Genomic DNA, 20,996 nt, shown 5'->3' on the forward strand with positions numbered 1-20,996 from the left:
CCCACCGCCGACAAGCCCACGGAGCGAGGACAGACCACTTCCTGGCGTGACTTTCAAAAATAAAAGCCTTGCTTAAAATGACTTTCTCTACTCTAGAGGTGTTGTCTGGAAATTCAGAGCAGTGTTGGCACACACTCCACCATTGCACAATAATCTTTTAAACAATATAACAGACTCCCAAACATTTTAAAGACTTTTTCAAAAATATTTTACTAAGCATGCAAAAGAAAGGATTATAAGGAAGTAGTTATGTGAACATTAATTCACCATTTTTAACTAGATCTTCTTCTGTCAGCTGCTCCTTTTAGGGGTCTCCACAGGGGATCACCGTGTCATCAACTCTTTCACTTCTCCATTCCTCAGACATCCTCTCACTCCAAGACTGTGTTAAACAGTCTGGTTAAAAAGTCCACGGCCCTCTGACCTCCACACCTCCACAGGTATGTCATCTGGACCAAATGCCTTTCCACGCTTCATCCTCTATAGCTGCCCTCACTTCCTGATTCATTAACTGTCCTCCATTCATTCTCCTCTCTCTCATTTTCTTCATTCATTAACTCCTTCAAGTACTCCTTCTCAGTACTCGTTAGCACATTTCCATCTCTATCCTCTATCCTTGCCTTAGCCACCTCATCTCCCTGATTATCCCAGCTTTTCTTTGCCAGACTTCCTTTGAATACTTTCCTGCGCTCCCTCATTCCACCACCAAGTCTCTTTGTCCTCTGTCTTCTGTCCAGAGGATGCACCAAACACCTTCTTGGCAGTTTCCCTCACCACTTCAGCTGGACTTCCATACTGTGCTCATATATTGATGGACAGTCTGGTTATACACATAAAGATCTTATGAATGTTTTTGTTGGTTATGTGGGGCTGGAATTATTCTAGCTTATTTAATGTAGTGAACAGCAGATGAACATTAGTCAGCAGTGAAAGCTGACAGCAGACATCGTGTCTCTGATGGGTCAGTGTTTTGTGAATGGTCCCTGACAAATAAAAATCATAAATACATAAATAACTGCTGTAACTTTAAGTGTGCAAGAATAAAGTCCAAAACAAACAAACAAACCTACACACACGAAGTGTAAAATATCTGCATTTTCATATTTACCCCCCCAAAATAAGTTTAATATGCCGCTCACGTAAAGGAGAGGTTTTATTTTGAAGTGGAAGCCCTGACACCTCCGGTGTGAGTCTGTGCGTCTTTGAGTGGCTTTACACAGGTCTGCTGCGGTGGTGTAGACACACACACACACACACACACACACACACACACACACACACACACACACACACACACACACACACACTCTCTCTCTCTCAGTCGGTCCATACCAGGCTGACCAGCCCTGCCACATGCTGCAGTAATCCACGGCCAGTGAACACCAGGGTCCTAACTTAGACACACCCCTGTCTGGACTATTTTTGTGAGGAACCTCGCTGGCCTTATTTCCTCTAATTACCCTCAGCACAACTACAGCACAGACGATCATCCTGAAACCGTCGTTTTTAAAGTTTTGCTGGCTTGACAGAAGCAAATCAAACTCATATTTTTTCTATCAGTCACTGACAGCAGAAAACGATCTGCTCTGTATTTCAGCACCACAGTAAATCCTGTTATTCTGTTTATTTCTCTGAACGAATCAAGTTAGTTTCACTCACAGCTTCTCTGCTTCTCACAGTTTGAAAAGGACTCTTATGACTTCAACCCCCCCAAATTAATTCTGAACAGTCCCTCGGAGGTCTGTGAGATTAGCTCCTGATTTTAAAACTTTGGCCATGTTTAATAATCAAGTTAAAGCATAATGTCAGCGCATTCTCACGGGTGTATAGCGTTAATAAATTAAGTCATACAGCTAACCTTTAATATTAGTTGATTTTCCTCAGATTGCTCCTTTTTGGGCCTCCCTGCGGTTTCTCACTCATGTTTTTCTTCATTCCTTTACTGGAAAAAAAAGCTCATAAGTTGCTCAAACTTAGAAATGAAGCGCACGCCTTTGGTGGTAAACAGCAAACATTATTTATTGAAATGAAATTAAAAAGAATAAGTACCAGATCTATTGCATTATTGTAACATTTTGTTTCTGTAACAGGGGGACGGGGGGATTACTCTACTGTGGTTTTTTTTTTCCTCTTGTAGGATGTAATGAACACAAATATACAAGGAACATTCAGCTATCACAGATTGCACACCAGATACTGTAGTAATGCAGTCTAATACAAGACCACCAAAATAATCCAGGATTTCTCCTTTTTTTTTCCTTTTTCTACTTTCAATTAATCCTTAATTTTTTTTTTCCATAGAGTACAAAAGTGCACCCAGAGTTGGGGACAGGATCTGCGGCTCTGTACACAAACCTGTTGCTCAGGACAACCCATCAAACAATGCCTCAAAGGAAAAAACCAAACAAGAATAAATCCAGCAAAAAGAGAGAGAATCTAATGCCGAACATGTACAATGCACTGACACAGAAAGTCAGCTGTGTTAATAGACATGCAACAAGTAACAAAACTTGCTGAAATCACAATAATTATTAAAAAAAAAAAATCTAAACCCAGTTATAATTGCATAAATACTTTTTACAGTTCATTTATCAGCTGTGAAATGCACCTCAGTTAAAAAAAAAAAAAAAAAACTGCATTCAATAAAAACAACAGTTTTTTTTTTCTTTTTTACTTTTGTTTTCTTCTTTTTGTACACGTGAAGGTTTCAAAGGAATCCTCGATTGATAGAAGCCGACTCGGCCGTTTCAGCTGGATGGCATGATTGCACGCTAAAATTACAGTACAGAAAGGCAGAATGATATAAAGGGGGACAGTAACATGAGTGCATATTATATTACAACATTAAAGAGCTGTGTGGATGAACATTGAAGTACTTTCTTTTTCCAAAAATGCCTGTGAAGACTAAAAAAGAACAACAAAAGAGAGACAGGAAGAAAGCAGCACTTGAATGCACCGTCTGCCCACAGACCCACAAAGTGAGAGGACAGGGAGGGCTGTGCATCTTTACAAAAACAGTCAAACATGGATTTGTGGTGGCAAACGATCAATTTACATAAAAAACAAAACAAAACAAAACAAAACATGAAAGCAGATAAAACCTCTGATATTGCCGCCTCAGCAGGGCAGAGAAACGTCTTTCTATAGTGTTTAAACTCCTCTCAGTACTTCTGACATCTTCAGAAACTACAGAAAACCACAGAAATGCATTTAGTGCAGCAACGATCACCTAAAACCGTTGCTTTTTGGTTTTTCCGATGCAACGACGGATCGAGTGTTACTTATTTTCCAAGCTATTAAGCAAATCCATCAAAACTCTAATGCAGCTGTTCCCAAACCTTTAATCACAGCTCTCATCATCACACAAGCTGAAAATCAAGTATATTAAAAGTTGCCATTCATTTTTTTTTTTTTGATCTCCTAATGATTTATTTGCTGACCTTGAAGCTTCACTAACAACTTTAGTTTTTAAATTAAGTTCTTTTGAACTTTTAGTGAGATGTGGGGCAAGTTCACGATCTGGAACAGGTCAGAAAAGGAATAATAATAATAATAATAATAATAATAATAATTCATTTTTAAATCCTGCTGCTTTAATTACTTCAGATTCATTAAAAAATGTAACATAAGCAGAGTCAAAAATTAATTTGGGATTCCAAAACATATATTCCTATCCACTTAAAAATTTCACATTTTATAAGAATTAAGAATTCTAATTAATTGAAAAAAAATATTATCTATGGATTATCTAAAACTTGAACTGAAGCATTTTTCAGGCAAATTTTCCTCTTTTTAAAGGTTTTTTTTTAAATTTCACTGTTAAAATAAACCAAAAACAAACAAACCCCCCCAACAGTCACTAATCTGATGGCACTGATGACACCCCATAGATTTGAGTTTCGCTGCAGATAACTTGGTGCTATTTTAATTTAATAATCCAATTCATTTTACATTTAAAAATAAAATAAAGCACCAAATGAATTTAGACAAATTTAATAAATTCCAGGCCATTAAAATGAATCTAACTGGGTCACATAATGTGCCCTCGAGTTAAACTGAAGGGCACGAGCGTCATTTTATGAAAGTGTCACAATAAAATCCATCTGTTCTCTGCAGGACTGATAAGCATGTAATATGAAATCACAGCACTGACGTAATGCTAATAAAAGAAACCTACAGACAGACCTACAGACTCAGTCTGCCTGTCTTTGTCTTTACAGACAAAATGCTCCGAGATTTATTAAAACTCCGACGGCATTTCCAGCTCCTCCAAACTCTGCATATATTCTGAAACATCTCTTTAAAAAGGTGCTTGGCTGCAGCTCCACTGCGTGAGGATAACGTGTGTTGAGATAATGCCACAGGGGAGGAAAAAAATCCAGCAAAAATCTTATCCAGAAACCAACAAGATAAATAAACAAAAGCCCCAAACTGCAGCTGACGAGGAGGTCCCTTTTCTGTGTGCATTCAAGCTGCTGCTTTGAAGCTGTGCGACGATGGACGATGAATGTGCAGCAACAGGACGCGCGTGTGTTACTTTAAGCTATTTTTACACCAGACAAACCCTCGAATTTTTTCCTCTCTTTAAAAAAACAAATAATACTTAAGAGGGAACCACAAAAATAAAAGGAGTGATATGAACATAAGAAAAATGAAGATGATAATGTATCCAGTCTTCAGAAAGCAGCAACAACAACTTTAAAAAAAAAAATATCTCCAAATGGGAATTCACATAAAGGAGCAAACGGACGAGAGGATAAAAAATAAACATCATAACTGATACAACGAAACAATTTGGCAATAAAAAAAAAAGAGGAGAAGACAATCAGAGAGGAAATCTCTGTGTGTGTGTGTGTGTGTGTGTGTGGTGGTAACGGCGTGACGCGGTGGGCAGCACACTCGCACAATAAATCACAGGTCTGTAAACAACATAACGACCGGGAGATTATAAAGAAGTAATTTTGCATAACTAGACCCACTAGTACGGTCAACCCAGAGACATTAATCATTGACATTCATCTCCCTCCCCTCTGTGTTATTCCTCGCCGTGACTTGTGAGGCAAACTACACACAATCATTTTTTCTGTTTTTTAAAGCCAGAAGTGGTTAGTCACAACGCTATGTTACAGGCATTTCTTTTTTTTTTACCTCTTTGACCTTATTTTTTGTTCTGTGTTTGCTCCTCTTACAGTTAAAAAGGCCATGGTAACTATTTACACTATCAACAAGTTTTCATTTTAATATCTTGCGGTGAAAGCTGAAAGAGTTTTCCCTGTTCTTGATCTCTAATCAAAAATGGCGGGTGATTGATTCGTGCGTGCTGCATTAAAGGTGGGTTCTGCCCCCCCCCCCAGGTGAGTGCCAGTGGTAAAAGTGGGGAGAGAGTTTCTCTGTTGTCTGTTGTCCTCCTTCACATCCCTTCTCCTTCCCTGAGCTCCACCACCGTAGTCGAATCACTCCCTCCTGTGACAGCCTGTCAGTGCGTTACAGTACATGTGGTTACTCAGGGCTGGGGGGGGGTGAGTTTTTTGGGAGATGCAGAGGGAGTCGAATGGAGGACTGAAATGCTCCTCAGGTCATCAGGAGGGGTTTCTTTCGCTGCTGGCGGCGGGTGGAAGCGGAGCTCAGTTTCTGCAGCCGTCCTCGGCGCTTCGCTCGTGTTGGAGGTTGTAGTAACAGTTCTGACAAACACGCACAGGTGACGAGATCTTCAGCCTTTTGATCTCTGACTGGAAGCGACTGCACCTGCAACACAAGGTGAGATAAGGCGGACCTTTGTTTTTAATGCGCAGGAGAGAAACGAAGATGATGAAAAGTAACTTGAGTATTTAAACCCAGTCACGCAACTGAATGACTAACTGACCTAATGAAAAAATATATATATAAAAAAAAAAATCATACAATTAAACCCCCTATTTACACAAGATCTCAGTCACACAGGCCAAGAATCTGGTCAGCAGCTTCAGCATCTGACGAAATTGGTTGCAAATGGGGCACTGCACTAAAAACCTTGTGATCGCATTGGGTAGTGAGAAGGTTGCTGCTGTTACCTGTAGTTTGTCTGCAAACGCTCATCAGCCACTCAGCAAGCGCTACTGAAACTTTAAAAAATGGATGCAAAAGGAAAAAGGAGACCGTTCGCCTTCAAAGTTAAAGTTTCACTACCACTCACAGAGTGTTCGCAGACACTCACAGTCCTCCATACAAACTACGGGCAACCACAGTGACACACTTGCAATCACAAGGTTTTTGGTGCACCACATGCCTCTTTGCAACCAGCAACCACTCGCCAGCAAGTTGTGGATTACACAGTTTTCCCTCGTGATCAGTGGTGCCAGGGGGTCGCTGACAGGTCTCTAGGCCTGTGTGAATGAGGCTTAACATAAGCTATTTAATATGAGGATGGTCAGCTAACAATGCCAATGCAATCATTTTTGATTAACATACATTATTGGTTAGTAGTATTAGCTGAGTAGAACTAATTAATACAAAACATTTATTTTATGACTACGTGGAACAATATGCAGTGTAAGTGTGCACAGATAAAATAACAAAGGACCCACGACTGAACTCTGAGGAACACCAGAGTCAAACGCTGCTAAGAATGAGGTGAAAAACGAGGCGTCAATAAACTGTCTGTGGGACAAAGACCATTTTTTTGCCAAACTTAGTTAAACAATAAATGGAGAGTATTTAGATTATTCACACAAAACAGTTCACTATTGCAAAAAAATATTTAAATCCATATTATTTGTAAAATGCAAAATGTAACTAGTTTCCTAGATGTTTTAGCAAGGACTTGTGTACTGGTAGTGTATGCCTTGTACACAATCTTCCAGAAGAATTGGTAACAGTTTACATCAAGAATGCAAAATGTAAAAATGTCTTCTTGCAGAGATGAATTTTACATCTCTGAAATTTAAGTTGCTGCTGCATATACCAATTTATACCTATAATGTTATTTTGTTCTGACAATTTCTGGTATAGCAGTGACATAAATGCACCCCTGGGGGGAGGAAACAAGGGCACAAGGATCTTACTTCTGGCAAAAGAGCTGCCCGCAGTTCCTACAGTGGTGGCGTCGCTCAGTGAGCGAGAAGCGGACCGTACAGCCGGAGCAGCTGTCCACGACCTCGTCCTTCACCCAGTGATCTGCTGCAGAACGGCCAGGCTGGTCACTGACCGACCAGCTAAACACTCTGCCACGGCCGTCACCCACCAGGATCTTACTGTGGTCCCTGAAGAGAGGAAAAAGCACAGAGAAATGGTAATACAGGAAGAGGAAAGGTTGGATTGGAGAAAACCTAAAGCAGGGAAAAAGGAGGAGAAAAAGAAAATGGGTAATCACTTTGCCTGGATTTAAGTATGCTGAGCTCTTCCATATTTTTTTTTAGAAGAAGATGCTCTTCAGATGTGCCAAAAGAATATGAGTGTTTACAAAAACAAACTTCCTCTTTGTCGCTTTGGTTTGACTCGGCTCTCTTACTTGGAGATGGCGAGGGAGGTGATCTCAGCTGGGTGAGCGTTGTCCTTGCGATCAAAAGCCGTGTGCATGGTGAGCTTGCTCCGGAAGACCAGCTGGCGCTCCCATCTGTAGCCTGTGAGCGCACAAAAACAAACACTTAACAAGCAACATTTTAACACCAGTCACTAGATCAGTGGACTGGTCCTGTTCACATATTGTGTCCTCTTCAATGGCAGAAGAATAATTTTGAACACAGTAAAACAATTTTTATTTTTTGTTTTGCAGCTGCTGGACGCCCACCTGCCCTGAGCTGGTTATACGTCCGTGCCTCCATGGCGGAGGGATGCAGAGGCTGAGGCACTGAACCCTGGCTTGAGTGAGCTGGGTGAGGGCCTTTAGTTTGGCCCTCAGAGTAGTTCACAAACACGAATCCGTCCTTCTCGTCGATGCTGAGGGTGTCTGACCAGCGGTGAGAGTCGTCAGAGCCGCTGTCCATCGACCAAGATGCTCCTGTTCGGGCCGAGGGACCTTAAGGGTATTAATCAATTACTGATAATAATCTATCTCTGAGGGAACATTTTACACTAAAATACAGCAAAGCCAGCGCTGATGCTGATGATAAGATCTGGATTTTACTGCTCTTGTCTGACAACAAAAACAGAGACATCTCAATACCAATGGCCTCATTCACTGACTCTGACTGACACAGATGGAGGAAGGCCAAATGCTGTTACACAGGACAGAAATATAGTATTAGGATTGTGTATCAAAGAGGAAAAGCTAAAGGTGAAGACTCCTATGTTCACTCACACAGCAAATACCTGAGTATTTGGATTGCTTTGCTTACAGGTAAGAAATTTTAGTGTTAATTCTGGCAGGGAAATAATCTGAGTGTGGCCGCTCATTCAGATTTTAAGACGGCTGGTCTGAGAAAGAAATCATGAGATGATATTTCTCATATTTTGTGTGGATAAACAGCTGGATCACAGCCTGACCACCTGACAAACCATCACAATTCACAGGCTACAGCAGTAAAATGACAAATGTTGAGCACAATGACACATTAGGTGATCATTGTGTGCATGTTTGATGAAATTCTGACAAACGGGATGTCTCACCGTGGCATTAAGTTCATCGGTCCTTTGACTGAAGTGATGTATAAAAGTGCAGCTGACTACTTTCACTCAGTCCTAATATATGAGCCTCCTTTGTTCTAAAACAATGAACTTCTAGATTTTGTCTTCTTAACGGTACAACCTGAACATGCTGAATGAGAGCTGAAAAAAAAAGTACACTAGGAACTGTCATGATGCAGGAGCCGTGTATTAAAATATACTGTACTAGAACTCCTAGCTGAGTACCTCTGGGTCTGTGGACGGTGCTGCCCGGCTGGCTGCCTCCGCCTGTCGAAGGGTTGCGTGGTGCTCTGGGCTCCTGGCTCAGACTGGGCTCGTCTCCATCTGACTCGCTGCTGTCATCATCACCGTTGTGACTTTCACCGCCCTCTGAGGGACCAAGACAAGTTTGCAAAATTTGCACAGATTTTTATAGTGAAGTTATGAGAATATATCAGTAATACATGCAGTGGATATAGAAAAGTGTATTTTAGGTAATGTGTGTTGCCATTACTCGATCTAGCGGCTCTATTGAGTTCATCCTTTTCTCTCAGGACTCACCAATCTTCTCGTCGGCACAGCAGTCCGGCACGTCTGGCTCTATGGGCTCGGGAGCAGGAGTTTCTGGGACCTGGAGGAACTCCATTCTCCAAAACTATAAGAAGTTTTTATTAGAGGTTCTTTAAGCTCAGTCCATTAGGCTCAGGAATAATATTATATGTTTATAAAGTGTTAAAAAAGTCACAGAAATGGATGAAGTTCAGATAACTGAAACAAGTCGTTACGGTCAGAACTCCTGACTGTTACTCATGTTACTGCAGCGGAGAAAAAGTCGGAACAAGCGACTCATAAACGACCCTCACCCTCACGACGCCATCCGAGTGGCCGGTGACGATGACGTTCTGCGTGTCCCACTCGTTCATCTCTGACACGCAGCAGCACAGGATCTGCTGGCTGCGGCCGGTGAAGGTGTTGGCGCTGGCGATGGGGCTGCCGTTGATGCTCCACACATGAATGTAGGTGCCCGCGCAGGACACGATGTCCCCCTGAGCAAACACAAACACACGATCCAAACTAAACCCGCGGCTCTTCGGATGATGGAGCAAAGATACGTGTGAGGCTCAAATTACCGTCAGCTCATTGATACACAGAGCAGAGACGGGCGCTCGGTGTCCCCTGAGCTGCGTGACGAAGGAGAGCTTGTTGAGATCCCAGATGATGCAGGTTCGATCCCGCGAGCCACTGACGACGATGTGGTACGCCGAAGACGCCGTCAGACACGTTACTGCATCTGTGTGGCCAAGTAATGCCTAAGAAACAACACAACATGGGACACAGAATGGAATCAACAACAGTTTAACACCTTAAATTTGGGGGATTTTCTCACTTAATGAATGTTTGTGGGAAATATGGTGCTTGGAGTGGAGGCTGTGAAAACAGACACTGCAGAACACCAGCTCTGCTGAATTAACTGAAACACTGACTCATAAAGCAAACTAATTAAATCCTGTAAGCATGACAAGTACCATTGTTCTTTAAAGCCTTGGCAATCACGGGCAAAACAGTCGTCTCTCCTTTCTCTAAAACACACAGGCTTCGGCTCTGACCAACCCTTTGGTCGGTCATCCTCACACAGCTGCCACGTTCCTATGAAATGTCTCTTGCTTTTAGACAGTTTTAAGGTTTCTTACAGCAGCAGAGGCTCAACTAACTTCTCTCTCTTTTTATTGTTCTGTTCTGAAGCGAAGCTGCACCGTGTCTCTGTATGTGTGTTTACCTGTTTGAGCGTGAGTGACTTCGCCCTCTCCTTTGAGGTTCCTGTCTCCCACACACAGATGGCAGTGCTGGTGCCGCCAGTGATGACCAGCTTTGGGTTTGGACATATGGCACAGAAGATCTGACCCCACTCTGACAGACACTCGTACACGACCAGCGCCTGAAACAAGATCGAACAGTCAAACCTGGAGGTGGATCGGGTTTACACAGGTTGGAAAACTGAGAAGAGCTACAAACAGTAACGGCTTTTGTTCGCACGGCTGTCATTTTTAAGCTTTCCATTCAGTGCTTATGCATTATGATTACGTTTCGAGTAACTTCAAGGGGCTATTTTATGCTAATCAGGTGTGTCCAGAAAGACTTGGCAGCTGCAGAAACTCAAGAAAAATTTTAAGACCCACTGATGCTGGTTTGAAGTAAGGACAGGGCTCATTTATTGCTTCAAATGTTTTCAGTATCACATCAGATGAAGTTTAAGTGCATCAGAAGCTTCTGTAATGGCTGCAGCTCTCATCTAACTGCATTTTTATTCAAGCACCAGCAGGGGGAAACAGTGTCTTTACTGAATCTCCACATTTAATTAAATCCAAAATAGCTCCTAAAATCAGGATACTGGAACTACTTATGGAGTAACTTTAGAAAAAGGAAGTCAGTAAAAATATTTTAAAATAAGGTCACCATCCATCGGCTTAAACCTCTGCATGCAAAAAGAACAGAGAGGCTTCGTTTAAACACGAGTTCACACTTTAAATCTCTGAGGAAGTGGCTGTTAGGATAACTTCCTACTACTGACCTTGTCGGACTCATAGTTAGCCAGGCGACAGCTGAGATCGGCGTAACCCCAGGCAAAGGTTTTGCTCCAGGTAGGGGGAACCAGAACTTTGTTTTGCTCTACAGCGAGGATGCCTTTATCGGTGCACACAATCTGTCCCACAGGCTCCTTCAGCTCTGCACACACAGAGCAGACACAAAAATGTGAACTTAAAGGAATCAGACGCCTGATGTTCACAGACCCCACAAAGATTAGTTCACTCAGCAATCAGTAGTGCATGCATCCTGTTTACTGAGTAATAACGTGAGCAATTAGCTGACCACAGTGTGTGTGTGTGTGTGTGTGTGTACCTTTAACTGGTGCAAGAGAAGGTCTGAGATTGTCCAGGTGATGGAAGAAGATCTTGTCGCTGTTGGAGCTCGGAGGAACGCCGGCTACGTCGCCGTTGGCTTTACTGCGTACTCGTTTAGGAGGGTGGGGCTTCTTAAAGAGCTGAAACACAGACATTAATAATCAATGATTTAACATTCAGATTTCAGCATCTACTCAAACCAGCTAAAGGTAGGAAACAAACCAACCTGCTGCAATTTAACATGAGTTGAGTATACAGGGAGGAAACAGATGAGATAAAACAAGAGGGGAAACCTTCACTATCCTCAGGAACTCCTAAGGATCCTTATTTTCTGTCACATAAATATCCTGTTCCAATGGTGGATGCTCATATTAAACGTTTCTAATGAGGTCATTATATGTACAAGTGATGTCTGTGAGCAAAAAGCTCAGACTGCTCTAAACACTCTGTTTCATGCAGGTCTTTTTTTTTTAACTCTTGGCTCTGAATGATGTCACAGAGAGTGGACATCCCTAATACGGGACTCTCAGGTAAACAGCTCTGACTGAAGCCCCACCCTCTTCCTGTTTTTGCCAGCGGTAGCCAATCTGCACCAAGGCCTAGTGACTCCACTGCAGGAGCAAAGAAACAACTGATGTGTTCAGTTAACTAGTTAAGGTGATCACAAGCACACAGCACTGTGCACTGCTACACCAGCAGAGTCCAGAAACAAAAAGATGGATCAGGAAATGAGCAAAAGATTTTTGCACCAAAAGTCTGCATGTTAGCATCAGTGGAGGAAGCTATAGGTATAGCCTAAGTTGTTAATGTAATGGATATAACACGCCCTGCAGCAGCTGAGCTAGAAGCAGCATTATTCAGCATCCTGACACGAGACAGATGTCTGACCTGTTTGGGGATTTGTCCGAAGTTGTTGATGAAGCCGATGGTGGCCGTCTCTTTGAGCGGGTCGTTGATGTTGTAGATGTCCACCTGACCCTCGTAGAAGAGGTGATGGAAGACGTTGACTGCCTCCACAGCCGGAGGGCCCTGCTGCTTGTAGCCGAAAATCAGGTCGATCCATTCGTGGAGGTGGGCCGATACGTAGTCACACTCCAACGCCTGCAGCCAGGAGCAAACACGCTCGACTGTGAGGGTGTATTCAAAAAAAGTGCCAGGCTCTAAAACTTAGCCTGAAAAGGGTAAAGTTCCTACCTCTCTGTGGACTCTGATGAACTCCCGGGGGTCGCCCTTAGCCCAAGGTGGGAGGATGACGTCACCCAGCTTGGTGCCATTCTGCTTGGCACCTGGTACATGAAAAACAAAAGGAGGAAAAAGCATTAATAATAAAGCATAAAATGATCTCAGTCAGTTTTAAACTGTGCTTTTACCAGCTGCGATTTCTGATACTGACCCAGGTCAAAGTTGTTGGAGTTGAGCAGGAACTCAGGCAAATAGAAGAACTCTGGGATGAGCTCCTTGACGTCGGCCATGTTGTGTTTGGAAGCAGAGAGCCAGGCTTCACGCACGCTGTGGAACATCCTGTCAGCCAGGTCGAAGTGGCCTCCCTGTCAGTCACACAGAGACACCAGCACATGGCTCAACGTTTATGCTCAGACACTCCAGACTCTATAGGTCATCTACACATCATTTCCAAGTAATTATTGAGCGTGCAAAAATATAATGGAGGGATTTTTAGCCCCCCCCCAAAATAATAATTACCAACAGTTAAAATCAGAGGAGGCACGACCGCTAGTAGATGCAAAGAAAGCTCAGCAAACCAAGAAAATACTACTACTGTGTTTTCTGACTCACTCTTTCTCACAAAGAGTTTTTTTTTTTTTTTTAAGGACAAAACAAGTTTAAGAAAAAAGAAGAAGAGGAGGAGGAGGAGGAGGAGGGGGAGGAGCTGAGCAGTCAGAGTCAGAACGCTCAAATCAAACCTGAAGTCTGAGGAAAATCTGTGTGAAGGGCTCCATCCGGACCAGGTAGGAGGCCACGATCATGGCGGAGGAGTAATGAGTGCCGTAGTGGTACGCTGGGGTTTCACCTGGTAAGACAGAAAGACATTAAAACACAGCTTTGACATGTGCATCATGTTCTGAATGATAAACACTTCCAGTTACTGAGAGGACAAAAAGCCACTGAAGAAAAAAAACATGTATTCATTTTTCAATTCATAGAAATTGGTGTTGATTTAATTAGAAACAACATTAGTAAAAGTTATCTGATGGAATCCAGCTCCTTTCTGGGGTCTCACCATTGGGGTCTTCCCAGTCCTTGTACCTCTTCTTGTACTGTGTTAGTCGGGTGTCAGTCTGCGCGCCCATTGGCTTGGCGAGGTTACGAAATGTCTTGGGGTTGGTCAGGTCCACCTCCTGATGACCCAAAGCGACACAAACATCCCTGAGATCAGCACACTGCCCCCTGATATCAAAACTGTGGTATTTTCTGTTGCTCACACTGAAACGTTAAAAACAGAAGATAAAATATTCCCGCACCTCGGAGTCATAATCAGCCAGGATCCAGGGGAACACCGGATACTGCATCAGGTCGTTGTAGGACCGTCCGGCCAGAGTGTTCAGATGCATCAAGTATTGGAAGTTGCTGATCTCTCCTCGCTATTGAGCACACACACACACGCACGCACACACACACACATAGAGAGGTGAGGTTCAGATTTGAAAGATTTAATACAAGTGATGCTCTTCGCTTCAAATCTCAGGTTAGATTAACAAATTCAGGTTCTTACCTCCCATCTTTGAGTCACTGACTTCTCACCAACCAGCGTGCTGAGAAGTCCAGATCTGACCAGGACAGAGAGGACGATTGGTTCAAACAGCTCTGTGCTCTTTCATTAATTATACAATTTCCACTGCATTTATTATGGTGTGTATGGGTGGTGTGATTTCATTTTTTAAAATCATTATGTTGACATATAACTACAGAGGTCAGTATCCAATATTTACAAAAATGCACTTAGCATTAAAACTGGGCAGTAAATCTGAATATCAGCACATTGTCTCAATCATCTGAGAGCTAAATATGACGTGAGGGCGGGCGTACCCTTGCTCCACGCTGGTGTTGGGCCTCTGGCCTGAAACCGACTCAGAGCTGTCAGCCAGTGAGGGCACCACCGCCAAGAACCTGGAGGAATCAAACATGATTCACAGTGCATACAAACCCATAAACGGTAATACTGCCATCACAGGGAATACATCAGAAAAGACTTTATATGAGCAGCATGTTAGCTCCTCTTTAAGGATTTCATTTTAATATCACACATCAGTCCCTCTGAGACCTCAGCTGAGACCCTGAATTCACGGCTCTGAAACCGAATTATGGCTGAAAATAACAACACTGCAGCGACTCTAAATGATCACTCAACATTTTTTTATTTTGAAACTATTCTGTTATTGAAATGTGAGAGTAGCAGCTGCAGTCCCGGTCCTGTATTTATACACGTATTCAGTACCTTTGGTAAACCTTGTTGCGAACTCCTTTCTGGAAGGCTAACAAGTAGTTTCTCCCATCGGCTGAGAAGACCTCCACTGCCATGGGCTGAAAGAAGACAATGACGCACATGAGCACAAAAGACTGGGATTATTAGCCCAAAACATTTACAGGAGACCTATTATGCTCATTTCCAGCTTCAAACTTTTATTCTTGGACTCCAGAGAGCAGCTTTGCATGATTCACAGTGCAAAATAATCCTCATTTATCTTATACTGGATCTTAGTGCAGCGCCTTAAACTCAGCCTCAGTCTAAAATGAGTCACTTGTTTAATATGAGCATCCACCATTGTAACAGTATGGCAGAAAGCAATTATAGGTCCCCTATAAAAATACTCAAGACTTGGTGTGATTCTCTTGTCAATTCCTATATTAAAATAAATCATGTAATGATGAGTGCCTGAGCGTGTGTGTGTGTGCGTGTGTGTGTGTGTGAGGTACATGCATGCTGACCTGCAGCAGGTAGCGCCTCTTGTGAACCTCTTTAATGTCTTCGTAAGCAAAGATGCTGCAGGTCCTCTTTAGCTGGCTCTGTCCCTGTCTCGCTCCTCTGGGGATGATGGCCTCATGCATACTGAACAAGAAACACACAGTGATTCACTCAGAGGCGTCATTTCATTATAAATTTTACAGATCACAAACAGGGGATTAAGTTCCCATGGCTGACAGAATGAGGGAATAAGTACTTACATAATGGAAAAAAATAGCAGCTTTAAATTGCTCCAAAAAGTAAAAGTTGAGTGGAAGTCAGAAAGCACGGCCTAATGAAAGAAAGTGTGTGCTGATTAAATTATCATCGAACTGGTTTCTCAGTTCAGCTCTTTGCCTGTTCAGGACTGTGTGGAAGCAAAGGAGGGGGTGAAACACCAAAAACACCCCGAGGGACACATGACAAAGACGAGGAGGCATCTGCTCTTTTTCCCCTTCATTTTTCTGGTTGTTTTCCAGCAGCGTCTCAAAGGAAAAGGCCAAGCAAGTGCCATAAACAGATACATTTGTAAAAAGCTTTGCTGAGTTTCACACGCATGCTCCATCAGCAGCATTACATCATCCCAGCAGCAGAAACTTCCACTGCAGCGTCCACAGGAATGATGTCATCCTTTACTCAGAGAAAGAAAGAACAGTTGTGTGTCCTCTGTCAGGTGAGGGGCACATACAGAGGCGGGAACCTACTTGGGCGGCAGCGTGTCGATGTCCCTGATCTCCCTGGACACGGTCATGGTGTAGCCATCGATGACGTAGAAGTGCTCCTTCCCAAACAGCAGCAGGCCCTCGCTGGTGTCGAGACCCTGCACTCTGGCACAGCGGTACATGTGCTGAATCTGGAAAGGGTAACAGCTAATTAGCTAAAGTTTAGAGAGGTCGATTAAATAATGAAAAGTCCCTGGTTGAAGTTCCTCTGGGCAAAAATGAACAAGGAACAAATAAATGAGGGAAGTAGCTTTGTGGAAAACCTGTGATCCTGAAATGCTCCGGCTGAGCAGAAACACTTCAGCAGGAGTTGATTTAAAGACACGTGAACACAGAAAGAGAAGAAAATGCAAGGATTGAAGTTCCTTGTGAAAAACTACCACGGCCTGTTTGTGGAAAGAGAAGATCTCTAAAGCAAGACTCAGTCAGGTGTAGCGGTCGGCAGGTAAATCAGACCACCTGCTCCTTAAATAGCTTTGAGTCAGCAGCATCAGCATCATTCTGAGATGTCACAAATATCTGGTTCTGTGCATAAATGACTGCTGTTGTTTAAAGCAAAACATGCATGAACAGAAATGCCCTAAACTTTTTTTTTTATTGGGCAGCAGGGGGCGACTCCTCTGGCTCCAAAGAGACCAGTTTGAACAGGAGTCTGGGAAAAACAGGGCTTGGCTCCTCTACTCTGTGACCTCAGCAAACACTTTTCTGATGAATTTATGGGTTCAATCACTATTTTCCCATCACAATGAATAAAGCATAAAGTCAATTTTGTGAATAATTATTAGGTTATTATTAGAAAAAGTAGATAAACCAGGAATATGCTAATTGGATAACATATGGCCAATCACAAGTCCATTTACTTTGTTTCACAGAGTCTCAAAATGCCAAGAAGGTGAAGGGGAAAACGCTCCAGGCTCCACTAGAGCCCCTCACTAACCACAGCTGATGTCTCAGTGGCTATGCCCATCTTTTATATACAGTCTTTGTTCAGCACCCCAAAAAAACAGACTCAGTGACTGCGGTAAACAAACTTCAAGACCAGGGAACAATAAATCTTAGCAGCACATGCTTGTTCTCCAGAGTGTCAGTCCTGCGGGAATGAACCTTGGTCTGAGAATATTTCCATAAATCATACAGACAGATGATAGCTTTATCAGATCCCTTCTTACTTTGGGGTTAACACAAAACATCAAGATTTGCTTTAAGATGAGAATTATTATTGTAGTTTGTCATATTTTAATGTTCACGTATCCATGGTCATAACTTTGTAGTGTACTCATGCAAACTTGCAAAAGCTATTATGTCACATCTGTCACACCTGTGCACCTATGCATGTCATTGGAAGAAACGTCAAACAGTTTCCAGTGAATACTGAACAGCATATTTGCTTGAAATGCCCCATTTGTAGCACGGGAACCTCTCAGGTATGACACTGGAGACACTATGAATACATTATTCTGTTAATTATCCAGTCATGTGTATGTGCAAGCCTCTTCCTGACCTTCTCTCCCTCCTCCAGGAGTCTCAGCAGAGAAGTGTTGTCGGTCTTCTGCTCCTCTTCGGGGCCTCCTGACTCTAACAGCTGCTCCTGAAGCTGCTCCTGACTGTCCTCATCTGCACCATCCGCTGTGGACCGAGACCTCTTCAGAGGAGCCTTCACCAGGCCTGAGGAGCACAGTATGCACTTAGTGTGACAGGAGGGTAACGCTTCCTAACTTTATATAGGAACAAGGACTGAACTCTGGGATTCATTCAGAACATGACACACTAGAAAGGCCGGCCTGGAGAGGTTTTCAGTGAAAATTAATCAAATTAAAAATAGATTTTTTTGTTCACAGAACTTCACATATTCACCCAGAGTGGGAAAATCAGGCTGTGATCTCGTCAGACTTTTCAAACACGTCTGACAGCATCAGTGCATCGGTGCCGCCTCTTTACCTTTGACTCTAGCGATGGTGTCCTCTCCGTGCTCCAGCTCGTGATGTGCGGTCTCTCCCTCGGTGCTGTGCTCCACAGAGTGCTGGTACATGCCGGGGTTTCCAGACAGCAAACGCATGTAGTATTCTTTACTGTCGTAGCTGATGGCTCGGCGGTAACGCAGAGGTTTCTGGGAAGGGAGGAGAGAAGGAGGTGAGTGGCATGTTTTACATGTTTTGGTTTGACTGACTCTGCTTTGGCTGTTAGTGTAAAAACACAAAACACATGCTTCCATTAGTTATTCTTTATCTTCAGATACTTTTACTTTGGTAGATATACTGCTGATAATACAGATTGTTCCCTTGGTACATACTTACATTTTTTCCCATTCTGATTCTTTCAAATATTACGACCACAAAGTCACATCACACTATACACACAGGGACAGCACACACCCACATTTTTTGTTTCCTTGAAGCTGTTTGAACAAACTTATTTCAACCCAAAGCTCACATAAGCACAGAGTTAGTTTACCTGCACGGCTCCTGCAAGAGTGAAAACCACACCTGTCCACAGATGGACATTTAAAAACCTGTGGTGGTTCCTGACCCCCCCCCCCCCACACACACACACACACAGACTCGAGTGGTTAAAAACACGTTTGTTACTCTCATGCAGTCACAGCAGGCCATCAATGGGGGCCAAATACTTTTTTCAGAAAGGTACCTGCATACAGGCAAAGACCCCAACCACAGGTGAGGGTTGAAGGGGCACCAGAGGGGCAGATGAGTGCTGGAGAACGTAAAGAGATGCAGGATATGACTCTTAATGTCTCATATGGGAATTATTCCATCAAACAACCAAACAGCACTAAGCCCAAAGCCACATAATACTACATTTACTTTTATTCTCATGCTGAAGTCTGCAGGGGTCGTTCATTAATTTAAAAAAGAACAAAGAATAACTACATTTAAAGACAATAATTTGAAGTCATAGTTTAAAGGTTTTGGGTATATTTCAAAGCATCATTTCAACATCATAACCTGTGCACGGGAAGCTTTTTCTTCATTTTCTGAAAGCAGTGATATGACAGATTTACTGACTATTTGTTTATTGTCTTCAAACAAGACAGAGTTATGACATCATTTATGTGAAAATAATAATAAAAAAATGGTAGAAGAAATAATTCAAAAGTGTTTAGTTTTAGCTTCTCTAAAAAGTTATTGGGATCTTTTTTTTTTTTTAACCATGCCTACAACAAACTACAGCAGTGGGGCTAATTCAGCTAGCACCGTTCATTTGAGCTACATACAGTACATACAAGGAAAGGAAAGGAAAGGAAAGGAAAGGAAAGGAAAGGAAAGGAAAGGAAAGGAAAGGACCCTCCCCCGGTTGCTCCCCTTTTTTCTCTCTTTTCTTTCCTCTCTTTCCACTCTCTGGGCCTGGATCTGTTGGAGGTCTCTTCCTCTTAAAAAGGAGTTCTTCTTTCCCACTGCCACCAATGCTGCTCACAGCTGATTGTTAGAGTGCCCTCAGTAATCCTGTAGAGTCTGTACCTCACTATACAAAGCACCATGAGATGACTGTTGTTGTGAATTGGCATCTAAATAAAATTGAACTAAACTGAACCAAGGGGTCAATCTAAATTAACCTTTCGTGTTTTTGGATGTTCCTAACGGGAACATTTAAGTGGATTCAATTGGAAACATTTCAGTGTGTGTGTGTGTGTGTGTGTGTGTGTGTGTGTGTGTGTGGGGGGGGGGGGGGTGCGCCCTCCAATCATGGTCAAACATGTCAGGCAAGCCAAAACTAATGATCTCCAACACTTAGTGAGAAAATGGCTTGCAATGGTATTCAAGTGCACAGCACATAAAAAGGGGCTTTATCAAGCTGTAACGGCTCCTCGAGCATGATTAAATTATATATTAGGAACCAAGCCGTGGGGAGTTTGGACTTAATTAAATTCTGTCCAGAAGGGATCTGAAGAGTCTCTTCATAAAGGGTTCATGAACTCTTAATCTGAACCCCTAAAGGGCATCTTTGGGAACAGAGAGGCTTTTTATTTATTTATTTTTTTATGTGTATAGTCTCCATTTCTGCACTGATGGATTATTTCATCTTTTGAGGAACAGGGGAAAAAAAAACTGTCAATCAGCTAAACGCTCAAAATGGTGAAATAAAAAAAAAAAATGCAGCCAAACTGGGAATGCCTGCAAGCATTCCCTGAATCTTCATGACCAAATAAATTATTGTGGAGTGGCGAGAGGCACCCGTTAGCAAACAGAGAGCAGGGATTATTTGTAGAGCAAACAAAGCTAAATGTGTCTCGGCCGTGAGCCACCGGCTGTTGGTGTCACTGCCTCACAGGGCAGCAATGAGCTCATCCCAGAGCTCCATTTAAAGAGTGCTTACTGCTCTGCAGGGGACTGGCTGAGGTCACAGACACCAAGAAGGAAATTATTCATAACAAAAAGAACTGCATTTCTAGTATTGTACATTACTACTTTTACTTGTTTTTCAAAGCTGGTTTTTATTTAAGACACGATTCCAGCCTCCTCTCTCTGCTGCTGTGAGTTTAACTTTGGCTACATTTCAAAACATCCCTCCAAACTCGCACTCGTGATGCTGCTACAGTGTAGCTCACTGTAACTGAAGGAGGCTGCACGCATAACTGCCTTGAGAGTAACCAATGAGGGCAGGTTCCTCTCTGCGGATTCTGCACTCAAAGTCAGACGTATGATTTCTACACACCAGTTGTTGAATTTGTGCACATGAACTATACTGCAGTATTTATTGGCAGGAGGGGCCATGTGCAGGTATTAGATATTAGAAATATTCTAAATAAGAAATTGCTTCTGAGCATGTTTTATCAACATCCAACATGAGTGTTTTAGTGTATATGAAGGTACACTATAT

General features: G+C 42.7%; 1 protein-coding gene across 2 annotated transcripts in view; it reads right to left on the reverse strand.

The window, feature by feature from the left end:
- Window positions 1-1,993: 1,993 nt before the first annotated feature.
- Window positions 1,994-20,996, reverse strand: part of wdfy3 (WD repeat and FYVE domain containing 3) — a 115,676-nt gene continuing 96,673 nt past the window's right edge. For both annotated transcript variants that reach the window (XM_030723440.1, XM_030723439.1), the window contains 24 exons: window positions 18,102-18,270; window positions 17,665-17,828; window positions 16,146-16,294; window positions 15,426-15,546; window positions 14,935-15,020; window positions 14,526-14,606; window positions 14,212-14,266; window positions 13,961-14,080; window positions 13,720-13,837; window positions 13,403-13,509; window positions 12,874-13,027; window positions 12,675-12,766; window positions 12,369-12,581; window positions 11,479-11,620; window positions 11,150-11,304; window positions 10,358-10,516; window positions 9,711-9,890; window positions 9,444-9,626; window positions 9,142-9,235; window positions 8,827-8,970; window positions 7,766-7,993; window positions 7,487-7,598; window positions 7,041-7,238; window positions 1,994-5,745 (listed from right to left, as the gene is read on the reverse strand). In XM_030723440.1, the coding sequence (XP_030579300.1) occupies window positions 5,625-5,745; window positions 7,041-7,238; window positions 7,487-7,598; window positions 7,766-7,993; window positions 8,827-8,970; window positions 9,142-9,235; window positions 9,444-9,626; window positions 9,711-9,890; window positions 10,358-10,516; window positions 11,150-11,304; window positions 11,479-11,620; window positions 12,369-12,581; window positions 12,675-12,766; window positions 12,874-13,027; window positions 13,403-13,509; window positions 13,720-13,837; window positions 13,961-14,080; window positions 14,212-14,266; window positions 14,526-14,606; window positions 14,935-15,020; window positions 15,426-15,546; window positions 16,146-16,294; window positions 17,665-17,828; window positions 18,102-18,270 (3,345 nt within the window). In that variant the 3' untranslated portion in view covers window positions 1,994-5,624. The remainder of the gene's footprint in view (window positions 5,746-7,040; window positions 7,239-7,486; window positions 7,599-7,765; window positions 7,994-8,826; window positions 8,971-9,141; window positions 9,236-9,443; window positions 9,627-9,710; window positions 9,891-10,357; window positions 10,517-11,149; window positions 11,305-11,478; window positions 11,621-12,368; window positions 12,582-12,674; window positions 12,767-12,873; window positions 13,028-13,402; window positions 13,510-13,719; window positions 13,838-13,960; window positions 14,081-14,211; window positions 14,267-14,525; window positions 14,607-14,934; window positions 15,021-15,425; window positions 15,547-16,145; window positions 16,295-17,664; window positions 17,829-18,101; window positions 18,271-20,996) is intronic.

The sequence above is a fragment of the Archocentrus centrarchus genome, unplaced genomic scaffold, assembly GCF_007364275.1.
Source record: "Archocentrus centrarchus isolate MPI-CPG fArcCen1 unplaced genomic scaffold, fArcCen1 scaffold_26_ctg1, whole genome shotgun sequence".
Classification (NCBI taxonomy): domain Eukaryota; kingdom Metazoa; phylum Chordata; class Actinopteri; order Cichliformes; family Cichlidae; genus Archocentrus; species Archocentrus centrarchus.